The sequence below is a fragment of the Capricornis sumatraensis genome, chromosome 14 (genome assembly GCF_032405125.1).
Source record: "Capricornis sumatraensis isolate serow.1 chromosome 14, serow.2, whole genome shotgun sequence".
In the NCBI taxonomy this organism is placed as follows: domain Eukaryota; kingdom Metazoa; phylum Chordata; class Mammalia; order Artiodactyla; family Bovidae; genus Capricornis; species Capricornis sumatraensis.
In genome coordinates, this window is record NC_091082.1 from 86,742,598 (window position 1) to 86,768,181 (window position 25,584).

At 63.2% G+C, this 25,584-nt stretch overlaps 1 protein-coding gene across 1 annotated transcript in view; it reads right to left on the minus strand.

Annotated features, from left to right (window-relative positions):
* CACNA1S (calcium voltage-gated channel subunit alpha1 S) overlaps positions 1–25,584 on the minus strand; it is a 55,992-nt gene that overhangs the window by 7,161 nt on the left and 23,247 nt on the right. Inside the window, exons 10-34 of the mRNA XM_068985581.1 lie at positions 24,966–25,126; positions 23,062–23,287; positions 21,815–22,022; positions 21,525–21,645; positions 21,102–21,216; positions 20,633–20,726; positions 19,996–20,065; positions 19,341–19,473; positions 18,635–18,764; positions 17,864–17,923; positions 16,210–16,316; positions 15,750–15,837; positions 15,388–15,495; positions 13,516–13,568; positions 13,192–13,338; positions 12,601–12,802; positions 12,112–12,270; positions 10,593–10,703; positions 10,003–10,086; positions 4,979–5,035; positions 4,033–4,161; positions 3,475–3,540; positions 2,749–2,840; positions 2,050–2,209; positions 762–889 (exon numbers count right to left, since the gene is read on the minus strand). Coding sequence (XP_068841682.1) covers positions 762–889; positions 2,050–2,209; positions 2,749–2,840; positions 3,475–3,540; positions 4,033–4,161; positions 4,979–5,035; positions 10,003–10,086; positions 10,593–10,703; positions 12,112–12,270; positions 12,601–12,802; positions 13,192–13,338; positions 13,516–13,568; positions 15,388–15,495; positions 15,750–15,837; positions 16,210–16,316; positions 17,864–17,923; positions 18,635–18,764; positions 19,341–19,473; positions 19,996–20,065; positions 20,633–20,726; positions 21,102–21,216; positions 21,525–21,645; positions 21,815–22,022; positions 23,062–23,287; positions 24,966–25,126 — 3,009 coding nt within the window. The remainder of the gene's footprint in view (positions 1–761; positions 890–2,049; positions 2,210–2,748; positions 2,841–3,474; positions 3,541–4,032; positions 4,162–4,978; positions 5,036–10,002; positions 10,087–10,592; positions 10,704–12,111; positions 12,271–12,600; positions 12,803–13,191; positions 13,339–13,515; positions 13,569–15,387; positions 15,496–15,749; positions 15,838–16,209; positions 16,317–17,863; positions 17,924–18,634; positions 18,765–19,340; positions 19,474–19,995; positions 20,066–20,632; positions 20,727–21,101; positions 21,217–21,524; positions 21,646–21,814; positions 22,023–23,061; positions 23,288–24,965; positions 25,127–25,584) is intronic.

Consider the following 25,584-nt stretch of genomic DNA (forward strand, 5'->3'; position numbering starts at 1 on the left):
TCTGTTGGCGGGGCTGGGGGGGCAGGTAAGAAGAGGCCAGTGTCCTCAGATACAGGATCTCCAGGGCTGGGATCCAGACCTCATTTTTCCCAGGGGGAGCCTTCCTTGGGCTTTAGTCAAACTGTCTGGGGGCTCTGGGTTGCATTAATAGTAGAGGGTGTGCATCAAGGGGGGTGAAAGCCCGCTTGCAGAGACGGGTGGAGACTGCAGGTGCTGCCACAGGGCTAACTAACGCGTGTCCTGGTTGGCACAGTGCCTGACACCTGGGAAAGTCCTCACCCGTGAGCAGGCGACCTTCTTAGAAAGAACGCAAGGCAGCCCGGCTCCACAGAGTTCAAGCGCACTCGAAGGCCCTGGAGGCCAGGTTACCCCGGTACAGATTCTGACTCGGTCAGTGTAGGGCGAGGCCGGGGCCTGCACTTTCATCCAGCTCAGCTGCTTGGTCAGTGACCACATTCTGAGCAGTGGGGCCTAGAATGCCTGGGGAGGTAGTGAGCTCTCTGCTCCTAGAAGCATCCAAGCAGAGCTGGGTGGCCATCTCCCAGATGACCAGGGGGCTTCTGCCCCGGGGGCTGCGGGTTCCCTCCCAACCCCGAGAGACTCCACTTCTCTGCTCTGGGCCCTTGGGTAACAAAGGGAAGAAAAGCCTGCTCCTTCCTGCTAGACTGGAGGGTGGCTCGCTGTCGGACGCCAGGCGGGGCCTAGAGTGGGAGGGGGCCGGGGAGGGATGGTCCAGCCCAGGGCCGGCAGCCTGGACTCACGTAGCCTCCGGGTCGTACTCCGCCCAGATGGCCTTGAACTCATCCAGGTGATGAGGGCCCAGGATGGACCAGTCCCGTGTCAGGTAGTCAAAGTTGTCCATGATGACGGCCACAAAGAGGTTGATGATCTGTGGGAGGAGAGCAGAGGGGTCCCTGCACGGAAAGCCAGGTGGCACGGTGATGGGCTGGGGGTGTCCAGGGGGCCTGGGTGTCCATGGGGCCTGGGGGTGTCCAGGAGGCCTGGGTGTCCATGGGTCCTGGGGGTGTCCATGGGGCCTGGGGGTGTCCAGGGGGCCTGGGGGTGTCCACGGGGCCTGGGGGTGTCCAGGGGGCCTGGGTGTCCATGGGGCCTGGGGGTGTCCATGGGGCCTGGGGGTGTCCAGGAGGCCTGGGTGTCCATGGTGCCTGGGGGTGTCCATGGGGCCTGGGGGTGTCCATGGGGCCTGGGTCTATAGCTTCTCCAGGGGGCCTGCCTCCCAGGCCTTCTGGCAACTGTGTCCTGCACACAAGCAGCCTGTGTCACTGCTCGGGTCCAGGAAGTGTCCTCTGCCCCGGCTCCAGGGACTGATGCTTTAAGTCCCAACCTCAGCCTCTCGCCTGACCCCCAAGGGACGCTGTCCCCCCAGACGCTGCCCCTGTGCTGATCTTGCCTGTTCGGTGCCTCTGAAATGCAAGCTTTGTTGCACACGGACCCCTGGCACTCAGCTGGTGTCTTCAGGGCCAGGACAGTGTCCTATTCACATTTCTGTCCCTTGCCCTGAACTCAGGGAACATGAGATGCTCAAAGTGTTTCAGTAAACATACGAAAGAGAAAGAGCGAGGGTCGGGGACTGCAGGGCTCTCTGCCTCCTGTGTGCGGGGACGGCGCCCTGAAGCCGCAAAGCCGTCTGGGCTCTGCTTCCAGACTCTCAGCCCCTCGAAAAAAAGGCAAGCTTTTCTTCCAAGGGAAGAGGCAGGGGCAGGCGGCTTTGCTGTCTATTTTAGGAAGTAAAATAGAAGCCTCTGGTTTAGTGCAGAGTCTCAGTAAATTCTTCTGATTTTTTGATTACTAATTGTAATGACAACAACACAAAGGTAAAACCTTTTAACAGCAACTCTGGAGCCTGAGACTCGCCCCCAGGAAAAGCAGCTGCACCCAGACCGACCACAGCAGGGACACTAGCCGGAGCCCCGTGTGTCTCCTGTGTCCCCTGTGTCCCTGAGCTGCATCCCGGCAGGGGCAGAGGCGCCGGGGCGGGGCGCGGGGCTCCCCTGGGCTGGGCGCCGCCCGCCCGCCCGCGGCCCTCACCAGGAAGGCGCACAGCATGTAGAAGCTGAGAAAGTAGTAGTAGGCGAAGTCCGTGCCACAGGTGCGCTCCTCCCCGGGGGCGTAGTCCGACTCGGGGTCACACAGCTGCCCGTAGCTGCAGGCCAGCAGGATCTCCTGCCATGCCTCCCCCGTGGCGCACCTGGAAGGCACAGGTCCCGCACCTCTCACTCTGGGCCCCAGGGGAGGGAGCCGCCAGCCCCCCGCGAGCAGGACGTTCGGGAGCAGGTTGGCACCCCTCAGGACCTGGGGTCCACGGGCTGCCCCTCTGCACTGAGGCTCCCCTGCTCTACCTCTCGTGGGGTGCCCTAGGCAGGGGCTAAACCGAAAGGGGGCTTCCTGGACAGAGGCGCAAAATCGCTCCAGGACTCATGTCACCAGTGGGCAGCCAGAGGAGCGTGGGGCCAGAAGTCGTCAAGGCCTCGCCCTCCCTCTGACGGACACGGGGCCTCCGCCTCCCGCCTGGGTGCAGTGAGGGTGGGGGACATGCAGGACCCCAGAGCGCCGTGGAGACCGCGGCCACTCGTCCAAGAGTGATTGAAAGGGGGGCGCAGGCTGTCCAGGGTGAGCATCCGAGAAGGACGGCAAAGCCTTGGCCCTTCTGGGCGAGTGCAGGGCCCACGCGCAGGAAGCCAGCTGGCCTCCCACAGACTTGGGGAGGGGGCGGCGGGGGCCTCCTGCCTGAAGAGCAGCAGCACCGCCTGAGGGAAGGTCTGGAAGTTGTTGTTCCGGTTGATCTGGGTCCCGTCCACCAAGGCAATCTTCCCGAACATCTGCAGGCCATGAAGGGCTGGACTGCGGACCTGGACAGGTCTCCCACCGGCCCCAGCGACCCCGACACCCTCCACCTCAGGTCACACACACCGGGCTACAGCTGACCCCTGAGCAATGCCGGGGTATAAGCCTACAGTCAGCTCCCCGCCGTGTATCCATGGTTCCACATCCACGGACTCAACCATGAATCCCGTGGAGCCTTAGTACAGCTCCCTGAAAAATTCACAGATACGTGGACACCCGAAGTTCAAACCTGCCTTATCCAAGGCTCACTTGTGTTTCCAAGGCTGGGCGAAGTTTTTCTCCTCAAGCCAAATAAATCTAGTGAGGGGGACAGTGTTCCTAACCAAGAGCTGACTTAGGGTCTCAATGTAGAGAGCAGGGTGCTCCAGGAGAGGGTAGCTGAGACCACCAGAACCTCCAGCAGGGGCCGTGGAGAGCAGTTCCGCCCTTGTCCATCTGCCCACAAGGTTCCCCTGGGCTGCCTCCTCCTGACTGATGCTGGGCCGGCTGGGAACCACCTCCTCCTCTGGGGCTGTGGCCAAGCCCCGGGCTGCCGGGATGCAGGGGGCAGGCTGGGGGAGGGTCCAGCCTGCAGGCCTGCCGGCCTCCCGGGGGCCCTCGGGCCCGCACCTGCATGCCGATGACCGCGTAGATGAAGAAGAGCATGACGATGAGCAGGGCGACGTAGGGCAGGGCCTGCGGGCGAGGACGGCGGCTCAGGGCTCAGGGCTCCGCCGCGCGCCCAGTGCAGGGCCCTCCCTTAGCTCCCTGGGGACCCCAGGCCCCTGGGCCGCACCCACGGTGGTCCCAAAGTCCCCATAACCCATGTGGATACAGTCCCGTGGGTGGGCGAGGTCCCCTAGTGCGCAGGGTCCTGTGGGTGGGCGGGGTCTCATAGGTGGGCAAGGGTTCCCTGAGCGGGTGGGCTTCCGGGGTTTAGAGTCCCATGGGGGGGGAGGGGGGCACATGGGTAGGCGGGGTCCCGGGGTGGGTGTGGTCCCCCATGGGCGGGGGTCCCCGGTGGGAGTGGTCACAGGGTGGGCATGGTCCAGCGATGGGCGGAGCCCCGTGGGTGGGCGGGGATCCTGGGGAAGGTGGGGTCCTGGGGATTTTCCCAGGGTGGGCGCGGTCCCATGATGGGCGGGGGTCCCGGGGTAGGCGGGGTCCTGGGTGGGCGGGACTGCACACCTGGAAGGACTTGATGAAAGTCCAGAGCAGCGTGCGCACGCCCTCCGCGCGGCTCAGCAGCTTGATCAGCCTCATGACCCGGAACAGGCGGAAGAAGGCGCTGGAGATGCGGGCGCTCTCGTCGGGGTCCTGCGGGGCGCAGCCCCAGGGTCAGTCTGGGGCCGGGAGCGGGCGGGGTGAGGGCAGGCAGGCGGGGAAGGCAGTGTGTGAGGGACGTGTCGCGGTGGGGGTCTTCCAGCCCACCCAGCGGCGCCTGCTGGGACCTCGCGCGGACCCCCGCGGGGCCCAGGGCCCTGGGCTTGCTCAGCCGGAGGCGGGGTGGGCGGGGCGCCAAGCAGTGCGCTGGGCGGACAGGGATTCCGTCCGCCCTGGGGGAGGCAGCGGCCAGGCCAGGTGCCTGCCCTCTGTCCTGCCTCGTGTCATCTCCTCCCCAAACTGCCACTCAGCCGAGGACCCCGGCAGCGCTCCCGCCCCTCCCCAGTGGCCCCCCCTCCCGCCCAGCGCAGAGTCTCCCAGAAGCTCAGCTGCTCTGTGGCCATCGATGCAACGGCCACTCCATGCCCGCCCTGCCCCGCACGTGGCTGTCCCAAGCCGGAAGGCCACTTCCCACGTGCCCCCCGACACACGATGAATGGCCAGGGAGAGCCCCCTGCCCGGCTTTTGGTGTCCCCACAAGCTTGGTGCTGGTGACCTGTCAGTGAGGTTCTCTGCCACCCAGGTTCTCTGGATGCTCCTGTCAGCACAGAGCCCCACTTCCCACCGCACCCATGCACACTCTGGTGGCAGAGAGTCTCCGCCCACCCCCAGCCGGACCCTCGGGGGCCTGCTCGGGGCAGGGGGCCCTGAGCGCGTCCGCCCCATGCAGTCCAGCGGCCAGGCCCGGGCATGCAAGCTGCAGGGCAGAGCTGGCGGGCGAGCTTGGCAGGCTCATGCAGCCTGGAATTACAACGTTCCCGCAGCCGCCACCCAGGCAATACAGTCCCCCGCTGGAGGCCAGGAAAGTCTGTGGAGAGAGAGGGGGAGGGGAGAGAGGAGGGACATGGTGGGAGGGAGGTGAGGCGTCAGAGAGGACAGACCACAGAGGGTTACAGAGAGAACAAGGCGGGGGCGGGGGTGGGGGGGCAGCGGTGAGGACCCCCGGCGGCGGGGGGCGCGTGTGAGGAGGAGGCTGTGGGGATGGTGAGGCGACAGGCCGGGGGCCAGGGAGCAAGAAGAGGAGGGAAGACTGAACGTGGGCCGATCCCCTCGCCTCCAAGATGCAGCCCGTGCATCCGGGGTCTGTGGAGCTGGGGCTGTGTGTGCGGCCACAGAGGAGAGCCCTGCTCACGGTCGCAGGAGAATCCAGGGGTGCTGGCCCCCGTGGGGGTCCCACGCTCCGGGGACAAAAGCCCTCTGGGAGAGTCTGAGACCCCCTGCCTGGGAGCCGGACCAAGGCTTCCGTCTCAGGGGCCAGCCTCCTAGATGGGCTGGGCTGTGTGGGGGCAGCCTTTTCTCCTGTTTACTCTGAGCTCCTCCCTGGGGCCACATTTCTGGAGAAGCCCTGTTTCTGGAGCCCTGGGATGAGGAATCATGGTTTTATCTTTAATTATTTGGGAGACTGGTTCCCCGGGCAGCTTTCTGCTGGACCATGGGTTCTCAGCCCAGGCGGCACATCAGAATCACACAGAGAACTTAAAAAAATATACACCTTTGCTGGGTCCCCACTCGGCCGATTAAGTCAGCTCCTGGGGACTGGGCCTGACTTCCAAGGCGTAAATGCACCCAGGTGATTTAACATGCAGCCAGGGATGGCAAGCCATGTGCCAAACCTGTGCTGCCAACGGGGTACCCGCAGCCACGTGGCCATTTGGATCACGGTGAAAACGGCAGGTATAGATATTCGCATCCCCGGCTGCGCTGGCCACATTTCACACCCGGGGCTCGTGGCTGCCACTGTGGACAGAGCAGAGCCCTCCCGGCAGAAAGTGCCAACAGACGGCGCCGCCCTCTCTGCTCTCTGGATTATACGGCAGGGATATGAGTCAGCGCTTTAATTCAAAGTCTCAACATGACTTTAAGCAAACAGGCCTGGTGATGGACATCTGCTGTCCCTAAAAATCCCACGGCGACCAATGGCACTCTCGTCCCTCCTGCACAGAAGAAAGGGCTCTGCCCGACCCCAAAGCCCCCCCCCCCCCCTACATGGGCCTCAAGCTCCAAGAAGACTGATTGTCATCTGGGCCGAGACTGAACCGGTGAGAGGTGCTGCCCCAAACCCTGGGCTACTTCCCAGAAAGGCCTGGGCGTGAAGAAGACGTGCACGCAGGCCCCTGGGGCGCCCTGGTCTGCCGCCTCGGCCCTGCCCCCTCCAGCCGCATGCATAAGGATGGAGTTCCATCTGTCCTGCGTGTGGGGTGAACCGGACCCCAGGCCAGGCCTGCCCTCCACCACAGAAGGCGCTGCTCTCTGCAGGCCTCCCCTTGCTGACTCCAGACTTGTCCTTAGCCCCCTTCCCTGGCCCCCATCCTGCCCCCACCCACCCACGAGGGCAGGCCCTGGGCTGGCAGGGCTGCAGTGCTCATTGGTGGGCCGTGGGCGCGCGTTGGCTTGGGGCTGGTCCACTCCTGGAGTAAGCTCCTCACGGCCACCTGCATCCCTGTCAGGGGCTGGCCAGGCCTCTCCAAGATGCAGCTGGCAGGCGCGCAGTCTAGGGGATGCGGCCTTGTGATCCCAGCCTCAGGCTCCGGGACGCCCTTCCTGTCCCCTGCTCCCCTCCTTCACCTGCAGCCTCCCCAGCTTCAGGTTCTCAGCGAGGCCGCCCTGCCGTCTGTCACCCCCACAGCCCATGGCCTGGGTGCTCCCTGGCCACAGCCCAGAGGCCCTGCTGGCTGGATGCTGTGGGAACCTCCACTCCCCTGCGCTCCAGCCGTCCCCTCCCTCTGTGTATGGGGCGGCTGCCACGTGCTGGGGGCAGTGACCCATGTTTCCTGGCCTGTGTTTCCAACGACGCACGACCCACCCCATATGCAAGGCAGCTCCAAGCCCCAGTGCAGAATCATGGAGATGCCCACCTCTGCCAATGTCCCCGACGCCTTCCTTCCTGCGGCCCCGGGCGGCACTTAACTCATCCCGCTGTTTACACAGCCACGGGACTCAAGTCCCCCTCCTGCTCGGGGATGAACCGGGTTCCCAGAGCCAGCGCTCGCCGGGGACCCCAGGGCTCCTGCCCAAGGACATGGATCCTGCAGGCGCCCCCCCCCCCCCCACCCCCCACAGCCTGATTCTCCCCGGCGCCCAGGACGTGCTGTAACTTCTCCCGTTTTCAAAAGAAACTCTCCTTGGCTGCAGACTCTCTCCTACTTCGAGGCGCCTTCTCTTTGCAGGAAAAAGAGAGAACCATCCAGGCCCTCAGCCCGCTCTGCCTCTCAGCCATCCCGACTCCCGACGGGTGTCCTTCCCCGGGAGGCCGTAGGACAGGGGTCCTGGAGAGCACCACCGGCCAGCCCCCGGACCTTCGCCCTCCAGACGCCCTGCTCTCGGCCGCTTGTCTCACCCACTTCCACGACCCTAAATGCCGGCTCCTTCCTGGAGTCTCCGACTCGGGGCTCCAGCCTGACCAGCCTGTGTGCTCCAGGCCTGTGAATCCGAGCCCGCTCCGTGTCACCACCTGCGCTGTCGCACCCCGAACAGGACTCTTGGTTCCTGCCCTACCCCCCCTCCTCCCGGAGTTTCCATGTCTCAGAAAACGGAAGCTCAGTTTCTTGGGCAAGATCCTTGCAGTCACGGTTGATTACTTTTCCTCCCCCCCAAATCAAGTTCATCAACAAATGCTGTCAGCTCAACACTCCAAGCAGATCCCGCTGCTGGTCACGGGTCCCCTCCACAGCTCACGCGCCACCCCTCATCGGGTGATAAGCACGTCCTGACCGCTCCCCCGAGTGAGCCCGAGTGTCCCCTGCAGCTTGCCATCAGTGCAGCACCCAGAGGGGCCTCTGAGAAGCAGAGTCAGACCAGGTATGAGCGCCTCCAGGGGCTCTCATCCCCCCAGAACAAAATCTCAGACGCTAACAAAGAACTAATTAACAAACTGTGGAAAATTCTTCAAGAAATGGGAATACCAAACCACCTTACCTGAGAAATCTGTATGCAGGTCAAGAAACAACAGTTAGAACCGGGCCCAGAACAACAGACTGGTTCCAAATCGGGAAAGGAGTCCCTCAAGGCTGTACATTGTCACCCTGCTTATTTAACTTACATGCAGAGCACATCATGAGAAATGCCAGGCTGGATGAAGCACAAGTTGGAATCAAGATTGCCGGGAAAAATATCAATAACCTCAGATATGCCGATGACACCATCCTTATGCAGAAAGCGAAGACGAACTAAAGAGCCTCTTGGTGAAAGTGAAAGAGGAGAGTGAAAAAGTTGGCTTAAAGCTCAACATTCAAAAAATGAAGATCATGGCATCCAGTCCCATCACTTCATGGCAAATAGATGGGGAAAACAACGGAAACAGTGACTGATTTTATTTTCTTGGGCTCCAAAATCACTGCAAGATGGTGATTGCAGCCATGAAATTCAAAGACGTGTGCTCCTTGGAAGGAAAGTTATGACCAACCTAGACAGCATATTAAAAAGCAGAGACATGACTTTGCCAACAAAGGTCCGTCTAGTCAAGGTTGTGGTTTTTCCAGTGGTCATGTATGGATGTGAGAGTTGGACTATAAGGAAAGCTGAGCACTGAAGAATTGATGCTTTTGAACTGTGGTGTTGGAGAAGACTCTTGAGAGTCCCTTGGACTGCAAGGAGATCCAACCAGTCTATCCAAAAGGAGATCAGTCCTGAGTGTTCATTGGAAGGACTGATGTTGAAGCTGAAACTCCAAGGTGAACTTTGGCCACCTCATGTGAAGAATTGACTCACTGGAAAAGACCCTGATGCTGGGAGGGATTGGGGGCAGGAAAAGAAGGGGACGACAGAGGATGAGATTGTTGGATGGCATCAGTGACTCAATGGACATGAACTTGGGCAAGCTCTGGGAGACAGTGACAGACAGGGAGGCCTGGCGTGCTGCAGTCCATGGGGTCACAAAGAATTGGACACGATTGAGTGACTGAACTGAAGAAAGGATGTGGTCCAGCCCCTGGCCTGTTTCTGAGCTCAGCTCCCCACTCCCCAGCCCTGCCACCAGGCCTCCCGCTGGCCCTCAGCCCACCCCCTCCTAGCTCCCCCTGCTGAGGGGCTGTGCTCTGTCCCCCACCCCGCACGCATGCCTCCTGCAGGGCTGGACTGGGGGCAGCCGATGCCACCTCCCATCCCTTCACTGGCCACACCTGCCACGTGGTGGGTTGGGTTTCACTGCCCGTCTCCCCGGGTGCTCCTGTTCACTGCTGTGTCTCTAGCCCACATGGGGGCATGAGGAAAGAATCTGAGGAGGCGATGACCGCCTCCCTAACTGGACACCTGCTTTCAGTCGTCTCACCTCCTGCCCTCACCTCCAGATTCACTTTTTAGAAGTGCAGCTTTGATCCTTCCACTGCCCTGTTCAGAGACCCCCAGTGACCCCCCACTGCGGGCGACACAAGGTTCGAGCCCCCACTTGCCTCTCCAGCAGCTCCCCCAGCCCCGCACTCCGGCCTGCTTCTGCTGAGCTGAGCTCTCCACGCCCTGGACCTTCTGTTTACTCATCTGGCTCCCGCAGCCACCCTGCTGGTGCGGCTTGTCCCCTCCCCACCTCCCTTTCCTGAAGGTCCCTTCACATGGCGCCACCTCCATGCAGCCTTCCCTGACCACCTCACCCGGAAAGGACGGCTCCTGCCCACGGTGGCGCTTGCCGTGGGCCGCCGGGCACCCTCACTGTGCCTGGACTCTGAGGTGTGTGCTCTGCAGGGTCTGTGGTCTGGGGTGCTGGGCTGCACACCAGTGGGTCCCCCACAAGGGTCTGTGGCCTCAGCCCCGCCCCAGCGATGGCTCCGCCCGCCCGGTACTCACGTCAATCTCACTGAGGATGACGTCGATGATGCTGCCGATCACAATCAGGAAGTCAAACACGTTCCAGGGGTCCCCAAAATAGCCCTGGGGGAGGGGGTCCCAGGGTGAGCTGTGGAAGGAAGGAGCTCGGCGGCCCCTGTTGCAAAATTGCTCGTGGGGGGGGCATGATGCCACTTCCCGGGGGTGCTCCAGGGCCCCTCCTCTGCTCCCTTCCCTCCAGAGCATAAAGTGGTCCAACAGGAAGGCAGCATGCCTGGGAGACTCAGGATTGGGGTCCTGTCCACATAGGGAAGTCTTCCCCACCCCGGCCCCCTGAAACCCAGTCTGGGGCTTGTGGGCAGACCTGACGGGGTGGGGTGGGTAGTGTGGACTTGGGGACCAGGACACTCCCTGGCCCCGGGGCTGCCGCTCAGACGCTCAGGAACCAAAGGGGCACCGGCACATACTGTCCACTCCTGCGGCCAGAACTGAGCAGCCGGCCGGCTCTGAGTGCCCAAGGGCTGCCCGGGAGGACGAGGCCGTGGGGGGCTGCGTGGGAAGGTCGCCCCGTGGCCACACACGCTCGCCTCTCCCCCGAGCCCAGGACTCACCCTGGCCTTGAACGCCATGAGCTTGAGGACCATCTCCAGCGTGAAGATGATGGTGAAGGCCACGTTGAGAATGTCAGAGATGTGGTTCATTTGGTCCGACTGGTTGTAGTGCTGCGGGGGACACAGCGAGGGGCTGGGCGGCTCCCCCAGAGCGCCGCCTTCTGCCCCAGCCCCTGCCCCGCTTTCCTTGGTCTCAGAGAACCCGGAGCCTGCTCCAGCCACGTCCAGAATCCTACTGGGCCTCATGGCCATGCCCTCTCCCCGGAAGGACTGTGAGGGGAGGAGAGGGTGGCCCCACCCTGGTCCCATGAGCAGGTTACCCACACACATCTGTTCTGGGAGGCCAGCAGGGGAGCTCTGGGGCCAGCTTCCGGGAGCTGCCTAGGTGCAGGACCAGGAGAAAAGCCCCCTGGTTCTAGGTCACCTGTGCCTGCCGGCTGCCCCCCCGGGACACGGCGGCAGCCCAGAGCAGCACCCGCAGCCCCCTCGAGTGTCCCCTATGACCCTCCTGAGATCTGTGTCCTCCAGCGTTTCCCAGGAGTCTCTCTCATTCTTTTAAAAATAAAGTTGACAGAAGCCCACTTCTTCCCCGAGACCTTCCCAGGCAGCAGAGACTCTGGCACTGGCCCCACCCCAGCCCTACCCGTCCTGGCTGGACTGCCGGACCCCTGTTCCTGCCTTGGGCCCCCATGTGAGCCCGGCCCCTCCGCTCTGGACCCCCAGCTCGGGACTCCCTTTCCAGACCCGCCCCACCCGACAGCCTGTGGTCCTTGGGAGTGTGTGTGACTCCTGGGCCAGGGGCCTTGCTGTGCGATTCTACTGATTCACGGGCATAAGGGATCAGATAATTAAGGCTTCATAACCATGCTGCTTGAGGAGCTTCCCTGGTGGCTCAGCGGTAAAGAACCCGCCTGCCAATGCAGGAGACACAGGTTCGACCCCTGGGAGGGGAAGATCCCCTGGAGAAGGAAATGGCAACCCACTCTAGTACTCTTGCCTGAGAAATCCCATGGACAGAGAAGCCTGGTGGGCTACAGTCCACGGGGTCCTCAAAGAGTCGGACTCGCCTGAGGGACTGAGTGTGCAGTGATGCTGCTGACTGTGGCCTGCCTACCGAGTGTGCTTGTCCCCTCAGACACCTGTGCTGTAAATATTAAACCCACTTTTCTTGGGACTGGAGCCAACATTCCAACCATCTCCACCACCCAGAAGCGCAGCAGCAGAAGGAAGACAGAGAAGGCCCTTTGGGCTTCCCACAGGGCCCACCCCGAGCAGCCGCCCCCTTCCCAGAGTGGCTGCGGCCCCGCGTGCGCCTGAATCACCGCCTTCATATACTGCCGCGTGCCTGGCACCCGGGCCTGCGGCCCACTCCCCTCTCTGCCCCGCGGGGCACCTCAGCACAATGGCTGGCACGGAGTGGCTATCCAGCCTGGGGCCCCTCCGCTGGGCTGCCCAGGCCCTGTCCCGGGGGCCCTGTCCCGGCGGCCCTGGCCCGGGGGCCCTGGCCCAGCGGCCTCACCTGCATGCCCAGGCAGATGGTGTTGAGCATGATGAGGGCAAACATCAGGTACTCGAAGTAGGAGGAGGTGACGACGTACCACACCCGGTACTGGTAGGGGTTCTTGGGGATGTAGCACCTCAGCGGCCGGGCCTTCAGGGCATACTGCACGCACTGGCGCTGAGACGGCAGCGCCGGGGACGTCAGTGCTGGGGCCCCGCCCCCGCCTCCCGCCCCCGGGCCGGAGGGTCCTCCCCTCGGCAGACCAAGCGCGGCTGTGGCCTCTGCCGGGCTGTTCAGGGAAGGGTCCCCCCCAGGCTGTGGTCCCTCTGGAGCCGACAATGCCAGTTTCTAGGGGCTCTGGGCATCACAACAGGTGCACAGGGGGCCCCACCCGACCACCGAGTGCTGCTTCGGGTGGGAGATGGGCTGGAGGAGGGTCGTGGGTCACCCCCACCCCAGGGCCCTTTCCCTGGCCCGAGCCTCATGCCGGCTGCAGGGGCCCAGCACCTGGTTCTTGTCCAGCTCACAGTTCTTGTACTCAGTCTCCCCCTGCTCCTGGAAGGTGACGATGACGAAGCCCACGAAGATGTTCATCATGAAGAAGGCGATGAGGATGATGTAGACGATGAAGAAGACGGCCATCTCCACGCGGTGGTTGTACACGGGGCCCCTGTCCTCCTCGTGCGAGTCGATGGCCTTGTACAGCAGCCTGGGGTGGGCAAAGGACAGAAGAGGGCTGGGCGGGCCGGGCTGAGGCTGAGCCCGGCTGGGAAGGGCGGGCCCCAACCCACCAGCCGTGGGGGGCCGCCTGGACAGCCACCTGTGGAGGAGTTAGGACCCTGCCCGGAAAGGCTGGGCAGGTTGGGCAAGGGGCCTGCCTCCCGTCCCACACAGGGTGCCGTGTCCCCCAGTCACTCGGGGGGGTGCCCCTGTGGCCAGGGAGGCCCAGGCCCACGCAACCCCGGTCGGGCTGTCCCTGGAGTGAGCCGCCAGCACCCCGTCCCACACACACGCTGCAAGAGCCCCTGGCACGCCCACCAGGTGGTTCCCGGGCCTCTCCCGGGCATGGCTGTGTCTCCGGGGTCCGCGCTCACTTACTCAGGCCATCCCTCGAAGGTGGACACAGTGAAGAGGGACATCATGGCCGAAAGCACGTTGTCGAAGTGGAAGGCATTGTGCACCCACTGGCGGGGACGCACCTCTATCTGCGTGGGGTCTCCATCTTTGTACACGTAGTAGTAGCCCCTGGGGTAGGGGGGCCAGGTCACCACACTGCACGCGGGCCCCCTCCCCACGTCCTCCCAGCCCTGGGACCCTCCCCAAGGTCACCCGAGGAAGGGCCTCTGTGAGCCCGAGGAGCTCAGGTTCCCCAGTTCCCCAGCGGAGGGCCGCCCTGCCCCGCACGAAGGCCCCCCTGCACACCTGCACTCCTCCTCCGTCATCTTGGACAAGTCGTTGCAGCTGAAGAACTTCCCCTGTGTCCCAGAGGGAAGGAGGGAGACAGGTTGTCATGCAAACAGGGTGGAAAGATGGGGTGGCAGGGAGGAAGGAGGGCAGGGTCTGGGTCTCCCTCTGCAGGGCAGCCTGGCCGTGGGGCAGGGCCCAGGACTGTCTGTCACACCCTGCTCCCCGCCGGGCAGACAGCAGCGAGGCTGGGCACCGGCTCCTGCGTGATGGCACTGCTGGCGCCCAGGCCGGCCTCGGGAAGGGAAGCCCGGGCATAGCCCCTGCCCCTCTGCTGGGTCTCCCTGTCACAGAGCAAGGACCAGGGTGCCCTGCATCCCCACCCCTGGCTCAGGCCCTGGGACAGAGCCCAGCTGGGACGGAGGAGGCCTCTTATCTCCACATGGCGCGGGGGTCCTGGCACACCCACCCCCAGGGCTCAGTGGGTGGGCTCTGTGAGCCCCTCTGCGGATTTAAGCCTGAGCAGCTTCTTCTCTGATCTACCTCACACACTGGGTGCCCACGGAAGGTTTCATTTGGGCAAAAGGAAGTGATTGCCAGTCTGCCTGTAGCTAAATTAAATTTGAACCCGCAGATACTGGTCCAGGTCCCTCGAGGGCCAGGAGAGGGAACTGCCTCCCCAGGCACACAGGACAAGCTGAAGGCCACACCGATCCCTGTCACCACCTGCCCTGATGTCTCGGAGCAGAAAGTGAACGTACGTGGGCGAGCGGGAACTGGGGCTCTGTTGATAAGAGACTAAGGCACAGAGCGGGTGGAGGGCGGAAGGGCAGCTGCTCCTTGTTCCCTGGGGAGCGAGTCTGCGGGGCTCCTATGTGGCGGCCAGATGGTGCCAAGGTGAGAATGAGTTGGTCACATCGAGACCCTGCCCTCAGGGGTGCCAGGGTCCCCAGGCTGCAGAGGGCAACGCTGGGCAGAAGGGTGGGGCAGCCTGGCTGGAGCTGGGGGATGGGCGGCACGCAGCCTGCTCTGAGCACTGTTTTGAGACTAAGCTGTTAGTCCCACCGCGCCAGGACAGAAACCCACAGGACCCGGCCCCTAAACGTCCTCCGGGAGCCCCACCCTGACAGCTCTCCCCAAAGCCTGCCCCTGCCCACAGGGACGACCTGGTGGGATTTGCTGCGCGGCCCTCTCAAGCCCTAGCAGAGACCTGGACCCAGAGAAATTGCCCTCGAAATGTTAGTTGAATGAATGAAGGGTTGTGAGATGAAACTATTGCATGTCTAACAGTGACTGAGGCTACATAATCGTGATTGGAAAGATAGTGCTTTGGGGGCGGGAGCAGAGGGTTCTGGAAGGACCCGGAAGGCCGTGAATGCGGATGTGTCCTCGGGGTTGTGTCTGTGTCCCGCACGCAGTCTAAAAGCCAGAGGCGTCCAGCGGCCAGCTCTGGAAAGGAAGCCGGACTGCAGGGCTGGCTGAGTCCCAGACGGGAGTGAATGGCTGAGTTCCCCCAGGAAACAGAACCGGAGGGGGCAGTTCCCAGACGGGACACAGCAGACCCCCACCCCCGCCCTGCAGAAGCTCCCGGTGGACACACTGGCGGGCACTCAGGTTGCAGAGGCGGGGTGGGTGAGGGTTAGGGCCAGCCCTGTCCCCGAGGGTGGAGGGGACGACAGCAGGGAGGATGCTGCTCGGGCCGGCAGACCGGGGCCGCGATCCGGAGAGCCAGTGAGACAGCGGGGGGCCACCCCTGAGGGTCCGCACTCAGGCTCCTGACAGCGTGCCTTACGCCCATGCATTCAGGACACCCGCCCTCACAGCCGGCCTCCCTTTGCTTGGAGGGGACGTGGGCCAACCAGCGCTGGGCGGGGGGCCGGCGGGGCTCACCTTGAAGAGCTGGACGCCGATGCAGGCGAACATGAACTGCAGGAGGGTGGTGACCAGGACGATGTTCCCGATGGTGCGGATGGCCACAAACACACACTGCACCACGTGCTGCAGGGGTGGGGGCCCCGGTCGGCACCTGCCCCTTCTCGCCACCCAGCCCAGCCCAGCCCAGGGGCCTCGAGTGCAAGCCTCGCTGCCTCCCAGCTTGTCGAGGACAGAAGGGGTTGACGGGACAGAGCTGCCCAGGTGCATCCCCATCCCCACTGCGAAAAGGGGGTGGGCCGAGCCGGTGCTGTCTGGGCCAAGTCTGGAGTCAGGCTTGGAGACCCCTTCCCCCGAGGGTCCCTCTGCGCCCCTCTCACCTTCAGGCCTTTGGCTCTGTTGATGGCCCGGAGCGGTCGGAGCACCCTCAGGACCCTCAGGATCTTCACCACAGAGATGGCACTGGACCTGGGGGCGGCCTGCTTAGCCTCCCCCTGCCCCCAGCTCTCTGCACCCCCGCCTATCTGCCCGGCCCTCCCCCCGAGGCTGCGTGTGTCCCGCCCTGGGACAGAGGGGCCTCCCGCCCTGGGCTGCCTCCCTCCGGGGCGGCCCACAGACCTGCCCCTCCGTCAGACAGGAGCTCCCCGGGCACCAGGGCCGTGTTCCCCCACGGGGCTGGGGGCGACCGCCCTCTCTCCACATGCCCTCCTGGTCTCCTACACACACTCTGCCTGCCGAACCTTGTCATTCAGACCACTTGGTGCCAGCCCAAGAGACCCTGAATGCCATCCCCAGGCAGCTCGGGGCCCACCAACCCACACGGGCGGCTGCCCCACTCACTCGAGTCCCATGGAGATGAGGGACACAGCCACCACCACCAGATCCAGGATGTTGAAGTAGTTGCGGCAGAAAGAGCCCTTGTGCAGGAAGGCCCCGTAGGTGGTCATCTAGGGGAGAGGCCGCGTGCTGGTGGGCGAGGGGGGCTGGGGACACACCCCGGTGGGTGGAGCCTGGGGACACGCCCCCGGTGGGTGGAGCATTGGGAACGCCCCCTGGTGGGGTGGAGCCTGGGGACACACCCCCTGGTGGGTGGAGCCTGGGACATGCCCCTGGTGGGTGCAGCCTGGGGACACATCCCCGGTGAGTGGATCTGGAGACACGCCCCCAGTGGGTGGAGCATTGGGAACGCCCCCTGGTGGGGTGGAGCCTGGGGATACACCCCCTGGTGGGTGGAGCCTGGGACACCCCTCCCAGGTAGGGTGGGGCCTGATGACACACCCCTAGTGGGAGGAGCCTGGGCACACTCCCCCTGGTTGGGGCGGAGCCTGGAGACACTCCCCCCCTGGTGGGGGTGGAACCTGGGGACACTCCCCCTGGTGAGGGCACCTGGGGACACTCCGGGCTGAGTCCTCAGGGCGCTGCCCCATCCTCGGCGCCCGGTTCTGGGAGCGCAGGGGCCTCTCTTGGGCAGCGAGGCCTGCCCTCTGCCCTGCAGACACAATTCCCCCTCCTCTCCCTCCTCCTCTTCCTCTTCCTCCCTCCTTTTCTTCCTCCTCCTCTCTCCTCCTCTTCCTCCCTGGAAAGTGTCCTAGGCGTGGTTGGGTCAGACTCAACAGCCCGTCAAGCCTGAAGACCTTGCCGGCGCCACCCCCCCACCTCAAACGTGCTGTATCCCAGCCCAGGGGGGCCACTTTCTCCTCTCTGGGCACATTTCAAACATCTCTGTACAATGCATCAGTCACTGTTTCGTCCTGGATTGCCCTACTCTCTCTCTGATGAAGTCCTGTCCAATCTCAAGGCCTAACTCTAACGTCACCACCTCCAAGAAGTCCTCCTGGACCCCAAGGAGCTACCATTTCCCTCTGATTAATTTCTTCAATAAACAGGCCCCTGAATGAAGGGACTGTCCTCCCTTCATACTGCAGCCGGCTCTGGGCCTGCTCCCCTTGCACGGCTCGACCTCTGCCCCCAGACCCCCACCATGATAGTGTGAACCCAGTGTGTCCGCTGTGAGAACAGGAGGGCAGCGGTGTGCTATGGATGTGGGGGCATGGGGTGGGGGGCGTGAGAGGGCAGGGCTGCCAAAAACCCCGCCCAGGGCAACAGCCACTTCTCTGGGACCCTGGGGGAGCCCTTTCAGTCACTGACAACAAAGGTCTGGGAACAGATCGCTGCTCCCCATCCGCACTTAGGTGAGCCGAGCCTGGATGGTGGAAGAAGGTGCCCAAGGCGTCACAGACACGCAGGGCACTCTGCTGAGAGATGCACGGGCTGCCCACTGACCGTACCCCAGGCCTGCACCCCCCTGCCTGCTCGCTCGCTCAGGCCGGCTCTGGGACCACCCGGCCCCCTGGGTCCTGAGAGCCTGTCCCTGCTGCTCTCCGCCTCCTTCCGGCTTGCCCCTCCTCCCTGCAGCCCGGCCCCCGAGGGGGCACAGCCTGTGTGAGCAGGGACCCCAGCCGGCCCGCGGTGTGGTCTCGTGGCCTTCGCTCACCTTGAGGACAATCTCCACAGTGAAGACAGAGGTGAACCCGATGTCAAAATACCCAAGGATCTGGTGGCAGGGCAGGGGTCAGTGAGAGAAGGAGCAGGGCTGGGCCGGCATCGTTACCTTCATCACCACACCACCGTCACCGTCAAGACCACCCCCACCCCACTACCACCATCCCCCCAACACCATTCCCCCCCACCACCAAGAGCACCCCACCCCACCATCCCCCCCACTATCCCCCATCACCAGCCCCCACCACCATCACCGTCAAGACCACCCCCACCCCACTACCACCATCCCCCCAACACCACCACCATCACCACACCACCGTCACCGTCAAGACCACCCCCACCCCACTACCACCATCCCCCCAACACCATTCCCCCCCACCACCAAGAGCACCCCACCCCACCATCCCCCCCACTATCCCCCATCACCAGCCCCCACCACCATCACCGTCAAGACCACCCCCACCCCACTACCACCATCCCCCCAACACCACCACCATCACCACACTACCATCACCGTCAAGACCACCACCATCCCTACCATCATCACTGCTAAAACCCAGCACCCAGAGCCTGTCTAGGGCGCATGCTGTGACCACACTGTCCAGAAAGAGTGAGTCGGGCAGCTTTGGCCCTCTGGGGACTTAAACTCTAAGCAACTGTGATGCTGGGGGCCACACAGAGGATACAGCTGGACGGGGGGCCTCAGGGTGAGGTGTGGGTGCCTGAGGCCTGGAGTGGGGGGCGCTGAGTTGGCTGCTGTCACCTGGTTCCTCACGGACTCAGCCCGGAGGGGGTCCTCGGCTGCCAGGGCTGCGCTGCTGAGCAGGATGAAGAGCAGGATGAAGTTGGTGAACCACGTGGCGTTGACAATGCGGTGGCACAGGACGCGGATCCTGCGGGCGGGCGGGGGGCCAGGAGGCTCTGAACGGGGCCTTGGGCCCCAGCAGCCTCCGCCCTGGTCAGTGGAGAAGGTCAGCCTGCATCCAGGTGGTCTCTGCTGGACTTGCCGGGCCCCGCCCCCTTCTGTTGCTATGCAGCCCCATCCCATCCCTCAACAAGCCCTCCCCCAACACTCCGCCCATCCCACGGCTCCCATCAAAACACGGGGCAGGCTGCTCTCCAGTCTCGGGTCCTGAGGCTGACCGCTGAAACTCCAGGAGAACTGTGGTCTGTTATCTAAAGGCGTCCGACTGAAGCCCGTGAGAACTACAGCCCCACTCTGCTCTCAGGAAGGAACCAACATATCCAGTCCCGCTCAGATGTAAGTAACTCGTGAGGCTTAAAATATATGTCTCCTGGGGATGCTGGCACTTTAAATGGGGCAAAAGATCTGAAGTTAAAGGAATGCCTTTCTCACAGTGTAACTGTAGGCCCAGAGAGTTGGGAGAAGGCTGTCTTCTTGGAGCAGGAAGCAGCCTTCTCTCTGAGACCCCACCACCACCCTGCCCCACTGCCGAGGGGCCACCCACTTGTTGGTGGGGCTGAAGATGAAGAAGGCGCTGGCTTCTGGAATGGGCACTGCCTTCTCCTTCAGCTGCAGCTCAGCCAGCGGACGGGGCCGGGGGCTTATTGGGACCTCGGGCTCGTCTTCCTCATCGTCCCCTGTGGGGAGGGGAGAGAGGCTGGGGTGTCTTTCGATGCTTCGCTATTCCCTTGGCTCCTGTGCTCTGAACCCAACCGTGACCCCTCAGCAGCCAGGGAGTGCCATGCGGCATGGGGGGCCAGCAGGGTCCAGCCGGGCACCTCCCTTCCCCACAGCACGCCCGCCTGAGAGCTGTCGGCCTCAGGACCTTCCGGAAGTGGGGCAGGAGCAAGGTCCCAGAGCCTTGCTGCTGCAGCTCCTGTCTCGGGGCTAGAAGCACCACCTGGGGTGGCTCACAAGCTGGGGGTGCCGGGGGCCCTGCTCTGCAAGCGACCGCAGTGCTGGGCCCGGCTCTGCCCTGACCTGCCTGCCAGGCAGGCCCCCACCTCGTGCCATTGATGAGGGCAGGAGTCCTGTTGAGATAAATGGACTCGGAACTTCTCTCTCCTGGGGTCGGGTTCCACAAATCCTCATTCGGGCGGGGGAACAGCCAGCAGGAGGCGCCACCCTGCACACCCCGCCCTCGGTCTCGGGACCCTCACCTGGGAAGTCGGCTGAGGGGTAGGGGTCCTTCACCTCGTTGACGTTGGATTCAAACTCGTCGATCTTCAGCTGGAGGGAGGAACATGAGGAAGATGAAAACCAGGGCTGTGGTCCCCACCGGCCAGAGGGTGTGCAGGTGTGAGCTCACCCGAGCCTCCCTACGGCCTGGGGGTGCTGGTGTCACGGTCCTTCCCATCTCATGAAGGGGGAAGCCAGGCCCAGAAAGCCACTGGGACCCCCGCCTGTCTGAGCCTGAGCGCTGTACCCCGCGCTTAGTTCTCAGAAGACACAGGAGTCCCCAGGCCAGGACCCTCCACCCCCTGCCCCTCTGAACTCTACTTCCTCAGCCCCCAGGCCGGGACAGAATGGCCAGACTGGAAGCTGGTCTGCACTGCTCCGTGGAGCAGAGTATCGGATGGGCAAGGGGCACGATACAGGGGAAGTCTGCTTCCTCGGTTGGGGTATGTGTGCCCTCAGCACAAAGGCTTCCCTGCGATGGAGCTGCCTTCACCTGGCTGGTGCCCAGGCAGACAGCCCCCTTCCCGCAGCACCCACTCTAAGGCATGGGCGAAAGGGGGACTTTCAGAGGCCCCTCCTCACGGCCCCTGAGAGCACCCCATGGGCTGACGGGCTTACCTTGGCGGTGGTGGGGATGCCCTCCCCCTTGGGTTTCTGCTCCAGCTTCTTGGCCACCGTCGCCTTCTCCTCCTCCGACTTGTCTGGGAGACCCCTGAGTTAGAAAACCAAGCAAACCCAAAATGGAGGCCCCGCTCCTCCATGGAAGAGAACCTCCACCTTTTGGGGTCCGAACAGCCTGAGGGCGCCCCCCCGACCCCACCCAGGGCTCAAGGTGGGGGTGCTCCGTGGGGGCAGGAGCAGCAGGGGCTGAGTGCCTGCGATGAGTGAGCAGCGCCGGCAGCCTCGGTGTCAGCCACCCCAGGGCCTGCTGGCTGGTGGGGGGCGGCCGTGGCGGCGTCTGGGGTGGCACTGTCTGGGTTCACAGCACAGAGGAGCGCGGTTTGGTCCAGGACGGCTCAGTTCTCCTGTGCAGGGCGCCCTCCCTCCTCCCCTCTCTCAGGTCCCTCTCGCTGGGTCACCCACTCACTTGGACATCTTCCTGCGTCTCCGCTCCTCAGCCTTGGCCTTCTGGGCGGAAGTTAGGCTTTCGGCCTCTGCCAGGTTGTCCACAGCAATGGCCAGGAAGACGTTGAGCAGGATGTCTGGGGCGCCGCTAAGGAGCCGGGGTGCTGGGCTCGGCAGAACCTGCCTGCCCCAGTGCTCCGGGCTTTCGGGGACTGACTCCTCCCCGCTGTCACCAGTCACCCAGAGGTCCCTTAACCTCCTGCTGGAAGGAGCTGCCCTACCGCTGTCCCCACATGGCACCTGCTGTGTCCCCTCCCCCGCTCCGGATCCTGGGCGCTCCCCGCCTCCCACAGAGGGCCCGGGCACCTGGACCCCCAGTCCCAGCCTGTCTCCCGGCCCCTCCCCACTCCGGGCTCTCTTCTGAGCCCTGCGCCCCAGGGGATACAGTTGCCGCAGACAAACAGGATGATGAAGTAGACGCAGACGAGCACCCCGGGGTAGGACGGGCCGCCGTAGGCCATGATCCCGTTGTACATCACCGAGTTCCAGTCCTCGCCTGTCAGCACCTGGGGTGGGGGGGGAACAGAGGGGTGTGAGCGTCTTCCCTGGGGACGACGCTGTCCAAGAGCCCCCTTCCAACGTCGCCCCCAAACCGTCCGCGGCTGGAGGGGATGGGTGGGGGCAGAGGAGGCGAGGCCCTGTCTGGCAGGCCAGGCAGCGAGCGGCTCTGCCTACCTGGAAGACGCTGATGAGAGCTTGCGGGAAGCTGTCGAAGTTGCTGCGCCGCACCTCGGTGTCCTCGAAGTCGTACCTGCCCCCGAAGAGCTGCATGCCCAGCAGGGCGAAGATGACGATGAAGAGGAAGAGCAGCAGCAGCAGCGAGGCGATGGAGCGGATGGAGTTGAGCAGCGACGCCACCAGGTTGCTCAGCGACGTCCAGTACCTGGAGGATGGGCGGGCCCGGGGCACTGAGGTGGGGCTGCCTGGATCCAGAGCTCCCATCCCGGCTTGTCATCTCGTTCTCCTTTGTAGGGTGGCCGTTTGACTTCCGGGGCCACCACTAGACTCTGAACCCCACGGGGGTGAAGCCCACCCCTCCCCTGCACCCAGGGCCTGCAACCACTCCACGCCCCCTTCTCTGCTATCCTTTCTCACCACCCTCTTCTCCTCCTCCCCTCCCGGCTTCCTTTCCTTCCTCCCTCTCCCAGTCTCTTCCCTTTCCTTCCTCTTTTCCATGCCCCTCAATCGGCCTGGTGAGAGGTAAGTAAACAGGAGAGACGGGGGTGGAAGGGGGAAGGGTGCAGGGGCGGAGGAGGGCCGCAGGCGGGTGCGACCACGCCCCCTGCTGGAAGGGTCGAGGGGCGGGGAAGGGAGGCAGGAGGGAGGGGTGGCGGGACCACGCCCCCTGATGGAAAGGTGGAGAGGAGGGGCGGGGCAGGCGGATGGGCGGGACCATGCCCCAGTTGGGAGGGTGGAGGGGCGGGACGCGACAGGCGGGAGGGGCGGGGCAAGCGGGAGGGGCGGGGCAGGCGGATGGGCGGGACCATGCCCCAGTTGGGAGGGTGGAGGGGCGGGATGCGACAGGCGGGAGGGGCGGGGCAGGCGGATGGGCGGGACCACGCCCCGGTTGGGAGAGTGGAAGGGCGGGACGCGACAGGGCAGGAGGGGCGGGGCAGGCAGGAGGTGTGGGGGTGGCGGGAGGGGCGGGGTGGCGGGAGGGGCGGGGTGGCGGGAGGGGCGGGGTGGAGGGAGGGGCGGGGTGGCGGGAGGGGCGGGGTGGCGGGAGGGGCGGGGTGGCGGGAGGGGCGGGGTGGCGGGAGGGGCGGGGTGGCGGGAGGGGCGGGGTGGCGGGAGGGGCGGGGTGGCGGGAGGGGCGGGGCGCAGGGACCACGCCGCCGCTGGAAGGGCAGAGGGGCGGGGCAGGGAGGCAGGAGGGTGGGGCGGCTGGAGGGGCGGGGCGCCGGGACCGCGCCGCCGCTCACTTGGTGATCTTGAAGATCCGCAGCAGACGGATGCAGCGCAGCACCGAGATGCCCAGGGGCGTCATGGCACCCGACTCCACCAGCAGGATCTCCAGGAGGCCGCTGCACACCACGAAGCAGTCGAAGCGGTTGAAGATGGACATGAAGTACTGGCGCAGGCCCAGCCCGTACATCTTCATCAGCATCTCCACGGTGAACAGGGCCAGCAGCACCCGGTTGGCCACGTCTGCAGGGCGGCCCGCGCAGCTCAGCGCCACTCCCCTGCGCATCCCGCCTGGGCTAGGCCCCCAGTGACCCCCCACTGCCAGCGACACAAGGGCCTCGAACGCGGCACCCTCCCCGCGTTTCCAGGACATCCTCCTCTCCCTGCGCTCCAGATCCAGTAAAACCTGGTGTATTTTCCCCACTGAAGGGACGCAGCCTAGATTTCTAACAAGGTAAACTGTACAGCGTTTGGCAGGCCCACCCTCCTCACTCCAGCAGTCAAGCCACAGGCATTTTAACCCCATTTCCTTGACCTCCCAGAAACACAGCAACCAGGGGTCGAACCCATGTCCCCTGCAGTGGAAGGGCAGAGTCCTAACCCACTGAGCTGCCAGAGAAGTCCCCTCTTGCCTTTTAAAACGTTCGCTTCCCTTGCATCCTGGATACCACATCCCCCGAGGATTTCTCCAGCTTCTCCTGTACCCCTCCACAGAGGCACCCCCACCTCACCCTGAGTGCTGCACTCAAGCTGAGCACGTGAGTACACACCGTCCTCTGGGGGCCTGGTGATGTCTTCTAAGGCCAAGCTTGATTAGCATGCCTGCTGGTGACTCCAGACTCTGACTTTTCAACCCAGACCTTCCACTGGGTCCCAGACCTACTTTGCGTCTGTCACCTCAACCTCTCACTGGGATGTCTCAAAGGGACCTCAAACTCAACATGCCCGAGATTAAGCTAATGGGGACTGCCTGTCCTCTGCCACCCCCAAAAAATACCTGGTCACTGACTGTCTTCCCCATCTCAGCAAGTGGCACTGCCATTCATTTATCTGCATAGACCAGGGATCTCAAATTCATCTCTGACCCCTCCTGGTGGATAGTGTTTACATTTTGTCCACACTGGTTATTGACAATGCCTTAACGATGCTTGACACACTTAAGGGTTTCTCAAGAATGTTGGCTGCAATGAGTGGATGGATGGCTGGTTGGATGGATGGATGGTTGTGTGGATGTGTGGATAGATGGATGGATGGACAGATGGACAGATGCATGGATAGATTGATGGATGAGTGGATAGACAGATGGATGAATGCATACATGCGTCTGATCTGAAACATTATTTCCTGTCTCCTCCCCACAGAAAAAGATGGTGTTCTGGCAGTTTTCCTTCTTTCATCTTTTTCATCGTTTTAACCAGAGTGTCTTTCTCCCGTCCAGCGTCCCCTCCTCTGTAATCCGCCTCTCACATTTACCTCCGCCGGGGCCCTCCCTATTTGACCTGACATCACTCATTAATGTCTGTCTTCTTCTTTGGCTCAGGAAGCTCCTTGAAGGTGGGAGAGGGACCTTCCTTCTCTGTGTCCCCTGCATTCTTTGCTTGGCCTTACATAGAGTGTGTATGCTATAAACACTTGGTGAGAGGCTGCTGTGTCTGGAGTAGAACTCGAACGAACTTGGATGTCTGAAGCGCTCAGTTACTGCTCACCGGCCCATCTGATAGCTGTGTTTGTGATCATTTGCCCAGGCACCTGGCAAGCACCTGGCGGGTCCCCAGTGTGTTGCTGTTATTAATATTTCCCCTGGTAATGCCACAAGGAAGAGAGGACCACCACTAGAGTTCCTAGAAAATGATGTCAACATCTAACTGACGTCACAGAACCTGAGGCACCACTGGCTTTGCCTGCCAGTCACGTGTCTCACCTTGCAGGTGGGTCAACCAGAGAGGCTGGTGGTGGTGCTCTGAGGCGATCGACAGTGTGTTGAGAGCGACGATCAGGATGACCAGCCAGTAGAAGACCCTGGACTTCACCACATCGTGGCACTTCCAGCGGAAGACGCGGTTCCACTGCCTCCAGTGTCGGCTGAGAAGCAGGCAGGGAAGGAGCGGAAGAGGTTGTGTTACCAGAGCCCCCACCTCCCCAAGGCTTCCTTCAGGCTGCTCTGGCCACACTTAGTCTGACCACGCACTCCCTCCTTCAGCCACACCAGAGGAGACAAGAATGTGAGCTGCAGAGACAAGTGGCAAATCTTGCCTCCTAGAGCAAATATCTCCACATTTCAGAGGAGAACAGCAGCGATGCTGACCTTGGGGGTCACTAGAGACAACGCAGGTGCTGAGTTTAGCGCAGTGCCAGGCCCAGAGTAGGGCTCCATACGTTTCCATCTTAAGTAAAGCCACACTGGGATGCCCCGTTTCCCTGGTCATAACGTCAATTCTTTAGCAAATTGGTCATATTGGTGTTGGGGAGGGTTCACAGAAGGGGCGCCTCCATCACTGGCACAACCTTTGTGCAGCGTTTACCAGGGTTCAGAATCTCCA